Below are 10,030 nucleotides of genomic sequence, written 5' to 3'. Positions count from 1 at the left end.
ATCTCTGAATGCAGTAATACTAGAAAGATGAAAAAAATTAAAATTTATTTTATTTAATATTTATTAATTATTATAATAATTAAAAAATGCTAAATAAAATAAATTCTCACTGTTTTTTGTTAATTTTTTTTGGTACTAAATATTTCCACACTGATTGCTTAGTGTTTCTTGTCCTTATCATGATAATAACTTAGAAGATCCCAAAATCAGAGAACCTTGGCTACACAATCTTTAGGCTGCATATTCAAATAACTTGTCCAGTAGTGTGTCCACTATGTATATCCTTATAGTACAATTAAATCTATTTATCATAAATCATAATCAAAGTGAGCCCCCATTGCCGCTTTTGTCTACATACATACAATACAATGCAAGATATCTTGGATAATTTAATTTCATGTAGTAGTTTTCTTTTCTATTAATTAAGGCAGCTTCCCCCACTTGTTCGAGGTGGCATATTTCTTAGGCAAATTAAACCGTATCTAATTAATACTTGAATTATTGACCACTAAACTAAAACATTGAATATATCCAGCCACTTTATTTTGTGCTGTCACGTTTGGGTTGTCAGATGAATAATATAGGTATCTCTGAGCTTTTAGAAAGCATAATAAAGCATTGCTAATAAGTTAGGGGCAGTGGAGCTTTACTACTTTTAATTTGTGGACAGATTCATATTCCTTTATTCAAAAGCAGAAGCAAGCAAGATTTTCCACGTGAACAATATGCAACATAGCACAAAACAATAATATCATTGGATTCTGAATGAAAACATGCCAAAAACATTAACTAATTTAATTTGGGGTCTCTTAAGTTTCTTTAACCTAACCCGGGGTACGATATAACAGAGATACTTCTTTGAAGATCATTCTCTAATTTTAGTTAAGTTAAATTAAACATAACAAGTGATTCGAAAATTTTAACAAATAAAACACTTATTAAAGATATTTACTGCTTAAACAATAATATCCTAAACAAATTTGTGAGAAACTTTGGGCATGATGTGTTCAAGTTTTGAATCGTTGTTTGCGTGAAATGTGAAGCATGAAATCAGAACATTCATAGTATCTGGATCGGAGGGGACCAATTGGTGATGGAAAATGTCTGTGGACAATGTAACATTTTAAGATAAGACTAGACTAAGACTTGTTTAATGAGTCCAATAATTTCAAATTAAATGGGACCATGGATTTTGACTATGGTGATAGTAATGTGGGGGCATAAAGTGATGCCTTGTGGTTGTGGGGATACATAATATCTGTTTTAAGAAGTAAAAGAAATAAAGAAAGAAAGAAAGAAAAAGAGTTACGATCTTTAGAAAATTGTTTGAGAAATGAAAATTTGAAATGTTCCATTAAACAGTGAGAATTTTTTTTTAAAATTAAGTTGCTTTGTCTTAAAAAAAATATTTTGAGATTAAATTGGAATAATTGTTTGTTTACTAATACAAGCAGAACTCAAGCAAAATGTTGATTCGAGTCAAAACAAATGAATAAGATTGTTGACACTTACTATTTTTAATATTGCTCGGGTATGTGTGTAATACAAGACTGTGAGACAAAAATGTGTTAATTCCCTGTTATAAAAATAAGAAATTAAAAGTCTCTTAATTTTTTGTTGACTAATAATGATGTGCGTAAAATCATAGTTATCAATTTATATCATTTAATTAAAATATCTGAAATTGGTTCTGTAGCGGAGTGATGACAAAAATTAGGCGATTGTTGGTGCATGAATCCTCCCCGATTCAAAATTGGCTTTCCGTCCCCGTGAAAGCAGGAAGAGCATAGTGGGTGACGTGGCAGCAAAATAAGAGAAGGTCAAAACCGTCAAATCATGCAGTGGCAGCCCTTGTAATTCCAATCCTAACCCTGGGGCCAGGGTGAAGCGTCTATATAAGGAGACGTCAAAGGGCAGAGCTGCTCATCACTCGTCAGTTATCACAAAGCATCTACTTAGCTTCTTCTTGTGAATTAAGAATGGCAGGATCAATGATGAAGAAAATTCCAAACAACAGAAGGAGGTTGAGTGGGCGTCCAATACCAAAGAGGGGACAAGTCAAGATGGGAATTGTGGTGGGACTCGCAAACTCCGTTGCTTCCATCTTCTCTCGCACCTCCAACTCCGCCAGATCCACTTCCTCACCTTCTCACTTTCCCCGTTAACTTAACACATGCGCCACCGCCACTCAATTTTGTTGTCTCCTCTTCTTTTTTGTACAATCCCTTCTGCTATGTATCAATATTAGTCTTATGTAAATCTATTGTTAATCCAATCCAATCCAATCCAATCTACATGTTTCTGCAACTTCTCCCATCAATCTTTATTTTCTAAACTCCAAATAGTAATCGCCTAAGCAACAAGTAATCTTAAATATCGATTAATTTGGCAATAATTGAGATTAACAACTGTCCCTCAAGTTATTATAATGTTTAAGTACTATTAGTACTATATTTTAAAAAAAGTGTCAACTTAAGCCAATTTTTTGTATTTTTTAATTTAAAATTTAAAAAATTAAAATAATAAAAAAATATATATATTTTTATAATAAACCTTCTATTTTTAATTAGTTGGCTTTAGTTACCTATCTTCCTAATTAATTCTCTAACACGCAGAACTGATATTTTAATTATCCGTATCTATTCTTCCCTCAACACAATCCGACATGATTAAACCAATGCCCTTTAAATATTAGGGTACGTACGTTTCTTCTTGTACATTGTATCTACTGTCTACGGCATTTTCATTTCAAGATTCATTGCACTGCAAAACTATGCGTGAAAAAATTATATAAAAGACTATTTAAGAATTAAGAGTGAAAGCTACCACTTTGTGTTCGAGTTCATTTATTTAATAATAATCATATGGAGTTTAGATTTGTTTTCTTTGGATCTAGTCACACACTAACATTTTGCATTTCTTAAACCAATTGAAAAATTCGCTGTTTTGCTACCACAAAAGTCAAACTCGTAGTAGATAGTTGTAATTAATTAATCGATAATTACTGTGGCTTTGAACAAGCAGGCAATCATATCAGCACTAAACAACGTAAAGAATTAAGGATTAATAGCTGAGAACCTCTAATTAATTTACAAGCCAATAAATCATAATAAGATCTAACATGTTCGTCGCTGTTTTGAATATATTAGTTGGCTTGCACCCGGGGCTTTGGATTTTTAATTAATTAATCTTATGAAAAATATATTTTTTTATTTTGGTATATTTTATGAAAAATACTTTATTGTTAGTGGTTGGTAGGCCCTTAAACTAAGCGACAAAAAAGGATACGGAAATATATATATGTTTGAGGTTCTCTAAAATTAGAACCCATTACCATTAATTTTCTAATGAAGGAATCGTCCACGTGATTTTAATGTCAAAAGGAAAAAAATAAAAAATGATAGGTATGATTATCATTACAGTGCAAGTTGCAAAAGGCTTATGCTTATCTGAAACTTCCGAAATTTAAAATTACTTATTGAATTTATAGTTATTACGCTACGTTAAACAAAAACAGGCTGCTGGGCTTTTAAATATAGCCGGCGTTGGGGACCAGAAAATAAAGTCATGATAACGATATTTATACTATTTAATCTTTAAGTGCATTATTGTGATCATTTTAATATCTTTAACCCTTCCTCATTAGATATCCCATGATTTAATGGGTGAAATATTAATTCATGGCGAATTAAAATTTTATTTAAATATTTATTATTAGTTAATTAAATTAATTTATATAAAATAAAATTTAAGTTTTTAATATTTATTTAAACAAACGAATAATTTTATCCCCAACCACTTTAAATTGATTTCTCGAATGCGAAATATAGTTGTGGTGGTAAGTAGTAGTACCTAGCTACCCATCACCGATGCTAAGTCCAAAATAACACTAAAAGCAGACGAATAGTAGTTATCCAAAATATGTTTTTATTTTTTTTATTAAATTTAAAAAACAAAAATATTAAAAATAAAAATAAAAATAAAATACAAACCAAATGCACCTTAACCTTTTTTTTTTTTTTGTGAATGGTAAGATGCCCTTGACTATTTTTCAATGGAATGGTACGTTTTTATCGAATTTCATGTTCACACTTTGTATATCTTTGAAGACATTCAGATTTCCAGAGCCACAAATGATGTACTAGATTTCAATCAACCTTAACAACAAAAAGGTCGCGTTACAATTTTATTTATTTACTTTTTTTTTCAGTTCACACTAGAACGGAATGTGCCTGCTACATTTTGAAACCCTTCATGTCGGTGTGTACGCAATTTTTTCCCTCAGTTTTGGTTAAAATTGTAGCCACTACCACTAGTAGTCTTATGAAAACCCAGTGTATTATGACTATTGACTCATTGACTGCCTTTTCGAAACTTTGAGAAAAGATTAACTAGTGTTGACAATTGATTATTAAAGCTAACTATACTCCGTATATATTATGCATGATAATACAAATCCATAGCCGTATGTAACGCCGATAACTGACTATTGTTGACCTTACTTATCGTATATAAAGGATTTGCTATAATTTAATTAGGAGAGCGCTAGGTAAATAATGATCATTTTGAATAACATGAATAATCATTAATCAAATAAAAATATATTATACTCTAATTTAATATTATTAATTAAATTTAAGATTAATTTATTCTTTTAATCCTATTAATTTACATTATTCACATATTGTTAAAAAATATTATTGATTACCTATACTTTTTCATTTAATTTTTCCCCCTTAATTTGATCTCTTATTTGTAGTTGTTTTGTCCCATTCTAACAGGACAAACCAGTACGAGAACTAGTGTACTTGTTTTATTTTTTGTATCCAAAAAAGATTATTTATATATTAGGAAGGACAAGGAATCACGATTCACAAATCCCAAATTATCTTTATAATGAAATTTGAGTTTTGCAAATAAACACATACAACAATTTGTTTAAAACTAATTCAATAACAATACGATTAACTAATATATAGAGAGAAGAAATACTAGCAGATTGAGAAATAAAAGATATAGATAAATAAAGGGTATAGAGACAGCTGGCAGAGAAAGTAAGACGGCAACCGCTGCTTCATTCAGAAAAGTACAAAAGTAATTAAGCGGAAAATACGGGGGCAGTATTGTAAATAAGCAGAAGGTGAAGCAAGTGTTGTAGTAATATATAAGGTGGCGAGTTACATGATAAAGACGATCCGAAAATGGAAGTGGCGGTGGTGAGAAGAAGAGATGTTAGGATGAGCGATCATCATCAAGCGGCGCGTCTGATTCCAAAGAGGGGCCAAGTGAAGGTGGCCATAGTTGTCTCTTTGTATCACTCGCTCTTCTCCGTTCTCTCCTCCATCATCGTTCCCTGTGTCGATTCTTCTTGATGAGGGACCACTTGTTTCTGTACATAGCTGCCAATTCATCATCAGTTAGTTTTCTTTACTCCATGGATTGGCCTAGTTTAGTTTGTAATCTCTTCTCACTGCGAATGAAATGTATGGATATATGTTTTGCTTAAACAATAAATCTAAATGTATCCTAACAATAATCGCATTTCAATCTTTCAACTGCAACTTGCTGTGTCTTCAATCCCTCTTTTTTTTTTTTTTTTTGGACTGGGCTGTGCCTTCAATCCTTAAATTGCTTCTAAGAGGACTTCTGAGATAATATTACTTTACTTCTCTAAAATGTTATCACGTAAAACTAGTTCTAGCATTAATTCATATAATTCTCAAGCAGGTAAAATTTACAAGTTACTTCGGAAATTAAAACTTGTCCATTTAAAATGAACTAATACACGAATCGATATAATATCATACATTCTTTGAGAATCAAATTAATATTCAGAGAGAGAGGGGGGGGGGGGGGAGAGAATAGTAAAAATGTTATATTTTCTCATGATTTGGGTTTTTTTTTTTAATTTATTTATGCCATAAAAAATTTAACAATTTGTATTAAAAATAACATAGGTACAATATTTATTTATTAGTTAATTTAATATGACATGGCCTTTTTTATGGGTATAGATATTTAACTTATTCTTTTATCTACTTTGTAGAAATTATGAAAAAAAAAATCTTTCCAATGAACACATTATATAATTATAAAAAGAAAAAAATTGATTATGTACTAGAAAATATAAGAATAATAGAAAGTTGTGACAAGAATTAGTTATTATTTTCTATATTTGATACTAATAAATTCCCAGGCAAAAATAATCAAAATTTTAAAAGACTAATAACAGAAATAAAAAAGAGAGAGAGAGAGGGGGGGAAAGAATTGAGTGAATGATTGTGCTGTAAAGGTAGAATGGGGTGTGAAGTTTGAAGTTTGAAGTTCCAAATTAGATCTTGCTATTGTCTCTGCCAAAGACCAATGTGGTTGCCCAGTTGACTGCCACGTAAAACCTGTTCCTCCAGCTTAGTACACGTGTCAGGTAAGCAGAACGCCATACTAGCCAGCTGACAAAACCAGCCAGTGAGACCCCCTTTGAATCCTGCATTTGGAAGATATACAAACATGTTACATTGCACTGCAGTGAATGATACCTATATTTGATGATAGATAAATCATAGATTCACCTTTGACTGGCGCAGGTCAACGAGGGCTTTATAGCCTCCTACTGATGCCATGCTGCCAAGATGAGTGTACACAAAAGGGTCTCCAAGAGGGATGCTCTTAGCAGAGAATGCCTTCCCTCCATTTTGTTTTCCCATCTTGTTGAATAACTCCACTAGGAACTTCCCTTCCCTTTCAGCTACCTGCATTCATGCATGCATTTTTACCCATCATTCACTCATGATTTCCATGCACTCCTCTTAGTTCTAGTCTTGATCAGTTTTAAGAACATGCATGATAGGAAGAGGCTGTATATATTTAATACCTGAGCTAGAGCTGGAAGCACAGGCCTTTCAGTTTGTTCAAGAAAACCAGCACAATCCCCAAGGGCAAACACGTCTTCTACAGAAGGTACACGCAGCCATTCATCCACACCAATCCTGTGTAATAATTAGTTCAACACAACAATGTATAAATGAGTAAAGGAGTGGAATGAAATCACTCTCTCTGTTTCTTTCTGCACAACTAACATACCTTCCACCGGGAGACTTGGGAAGGTTCAGTGTCTTCACAAACTCAGAAGGTCCAACCCCTGTGGACCATACCAATAGGCCATAAGGAACTTCAGTTTCATCACTCAGAACTACTCTTTTTGGATGAACCTCCTTCACAACACCCTTCATTAGATGAACCCCACTCTGATAATAAAAAAGTTGGATGTGTCAGCCTTATGTACACATGAAGGTTGAAATAATATGAGCAAATTGGCCAATTTTGATAGAACAAATGATATAATCAAAATAATGTTTACCTTTGTTAAGTGCCTTATAGCATATTTTCGTAGGCTAACATCAAAGGATGACAATATCTCGTTTGCCTAATAATGAGAGAGTTAACATTGTGGTTAACTACACCAACTTTATAGCAGCTTACAGAGAAGACTTTAAAATATGAACCATATTCACTTAGGTACCTCAATGAGTGTGACACGAATGTAATCTTTAACATGAGTATAGCGCTTATGAACATCTCCCATGATGAAATCACTCAATTCACCGCTGAATTCCACTCCTGTAGGACCACCACCAATAACTACACAATGCAAAAGTCGCTTCTTTTCTTCTTCTGATATGCCTGATATAATGAAAACAGAATGTGAGTTGCATTGAAATACAACAATTTTTCTGTTAAAATGACAAAGAGAACCATGAGAAGACTCATAAAGAGAAAATTATGAAGAATATGCTGTGGTACACACCAGGATTTTCAGAAAGCATAAGGTTGAGGAGAAGTCTCTTCCGAATTTCTTGAGCATGGTTTACTTCACGAAGGAAAAATGCATGCTCCTTCACTCCCTTGATACCAAAAGTCAAAGGCTCAGATCCGGCTGCAATCACAAGCTTGTCATATGCCACTTTAAACTGGTAAGGCTCCCTAGGTAATCCACCATTATTAACTGCCTCACAGTACACCTGTTGATACAGAACATAAATCACCCATAAGCATCTCACCACAAAAACTTCACAACCAAACATAGCCAAATGGGTAAATGATTCTTCTACTCACCTCATGCTTGTTTGTGTCAATGCTAGTGCAAGAAGCCAGAAAGAAGTAGGAACTGGGGCCATTTGACAGTGCATTCTGTATTCTGCTGACAGGCTCAGCAACAGACCTGAATTCAAGTGTTCCAACACATGTTGAAGCCAGCAAAGGAGTGAAGACCATATGGTTCCTAGGTGATATACACACAACATCATAGATTCTGGTGTCTAGCCCTTTCAAGAACCTGCAAGCAGCCCAACCTGTTCCAAGAACAACCACCCTTGGCTTCTCACCTGGCTTTGTTGCCTCTAGTCCTGCGTATCTTGGCTCATCATGTTCCAGCTCCGAATCGGACTCCTCCACAACCCTCTCTGTACTGGCAGAAGGATGCTGATAATAAGGAGTTCCTGATATTCCCCTCATTGAGAAATTCATCAAGTTCTGTTCCTTAATGCTTGGATTATATGAAAGATTGTCACCTGCCTTGGAATTTACATGGTAATAAGGTGATGTTGATGAGAATTTGCTTGTGTATGCTCTTCCCTCAGACAGTACGTTCATCTCAGGTGCATAATTGCCAAAAGCACCCTCTGATCTTCTCAGGTTGGCCCTAGCAATTCTTGCCAATGCCATTGTTACAGAAGCAATTCTGCTGGCAAGAGTTTATTACAATCTCCAAAGCCTTCTGAAAAAGGCCATAGTTAGTTGAGAGGTGTGTATTCTAAAATTTTAACTGCACTAAGAGAAGTATGAGACGCTAATGTACATGAAATAACAACATTATATACACACTCTGGTATACTAAATGAGTGCTACTAAGTTCAAAACATGAATAGAGACAAAAGGGAAGAAGTTCTGAGTTCATGACAAGTTGACAACCTTCTTTTCCAATAAATTGGACATGAGATATAAAGCAATTGACCTACATAAAAAATGTATAAAACTGCCAAAATGCTAACTGATTCTACGAAATTCGGACACACAAGTATAAAAAGACAGCATATTCAGCTTTGATGAGTAATTTTCGTTCATCTTAGATTAAGACGAAGATAGAAAATGGTACCGAGTTATGTTAAATGGCAATATGACAAGTACATGAAATCTTTAATCTTGTAAACTGCATCATTTACAGAGGACAAAGTGCAGCATATTTATCTAAGCAAGAGTAACATGCAACACATCAAAATTGATCGAGATCCGTTTTCATTCTATAGATATCATCATATAGTAAAGTTAAGAAAAGGAAGATTCATACCCTTGTCTTTGTTGAATTTTGATTGTGCTTTGTTTTCGAAGGATGAAGAAAACAAGGTTTGTTGGTGTGCCAAATTGTTGCCGCCACCCTATAAGTTGGGAGCAGTTAGAAACTTTGAATATAATATTTATTGTAATAATGAGGCCACTTGGGACCCAAGAAATTAGGGCGTTGCGGAGATTCGTTCTAGATCCAGAGCATGAAAAGAAAAACTCCAACTTTGTAAAAAATAAAATGCATTTTCGTATATTCTCAATGAAAAAGACTAAAATGTCATTAGGAAAATGAAGGCGGTGTTTGGGAACTGGGAAGTAATAGAAGGAGAGATTAGACTCTGGATCCAAAAATAGAACCTTCCAAGTTGCAATTGCATCATCAGTGTGACATTCGTATCGAATCAAATGAGTAGATACCATATTAAAATCTTTTAAATAATTTATCATATCTCTATTTAACAATTTCAAGTTTTAGAATAAATAATTTTATTACATAATATTAGACTATAACTAAGAGTTTAGAATTTAGATTTTGTTGCTAGAAAGAATTTAATACAAAACAAAAATGGACTTGCACACATTTTACGTATTACATTTTTGAGTTATTTGAGAGAAACAAAGAAATAGAATGAAGTCTAGGAATTTGTGAATAATAATTTTTGTTAAATGGTTTAAGACGAGTAAACTAATT

The 10,030-nt window shown here is 33.3% G+C and overlaps 1 protein-coding gene and 1 long non-coding RNA gene across 2 annotated transcripts; one reads left to right on the top strand and one right to left on the bottom strand.

Annotated features, from left to right (window-relative positions):
• The first annotated feature begins 5,192 nt into the window (after positions 1 to 5,192).
• Positions 5,193 to 8,958, top strand: LOC140183876 (uncharacterized). The gene is made up of 2 exons (XR_011880337.1): positions 5,193 to 7,970; positions 8,139 to 8,958. It is a non-coding gene; the product is annotated as an uncharacterized lncRNA (long non-coding RNA).
• On the bottom strand, positions 6,125 to 8,721 carry LOC112791404 (internal alternative NAD(P)H-ubiquinone oxidoreductase A1, mitochondrial). The gene is made up of 8 exons (XM_025834224.3): positions 8,113 to 8,721; positions 7,805 to 8,018; positions 7,520 to 7,680; positions 7,358 to 7,423; positions 7,081 to 7,244; positions 6,872 to 6,986; positions 6,570 to 6,749; positions 6,125 to 6,484 (listed from the first exon to the last, which is right to left on the bottom strand). The coding sequence occupies exons 1-8, from the start codon at positions 8,719 to 8,721 to the stop codon at positions 6,332 to 6,334; spliced, it is 1,662 nt and encodes a 553-aa protein (XP_025690009.1). The 3' UTR covers positions 6,125 to 6,331.
• Positions 8,959 to 10,030: the final 1,072 nt, after the last annotated feature.

Source organism: Arachis hypogaea, chromosome 3 (genome assembly GCF_003086295.3).
Source record: "Arachis hypogaea cultivar Tifrunner chromosome 3, arahy.Tifrunner.gnm2.J5K5, whole genome shotgun sequence".
Taxonomy (NCBI): Eukaryota; Viridiplantae; Streptophyta; class Magnoliopsida; order Fabales; family Fabaceae; genus Arachis; species Arachis hypogaea.
This window is presented reverse-complemented; position numbering and strand designations above follow the sequence as displayed.

What these genes read in the sequence shown, in the direction of transcription:
- LOC112791404 (XM_025834224.3), bottom strand. Translation starts at nt 8,721, where the DNA reads ATGGCATTGGCAAGAATTGCTAGGGCCAACCTGAGAAGATCAGAGGGT. An exon ending in TATGCTTTCTGAAAATCCTG is followed by an intron (nt 7,681 to 7,804) that starts GTGTGTACCACA and finishes TCATTATATCAG; the next exon opens with GCATATCAGAAGAAGAAAAG. An exon ending in CCCAAGTCTCCCGGTGGAAG is followed by an intron (nt 6,987 to 7,080) that starts GTATGTTAGTTG and finishes ATTATTACACAG; the next exon opens with GATTGGTGTGGATGAATGGC.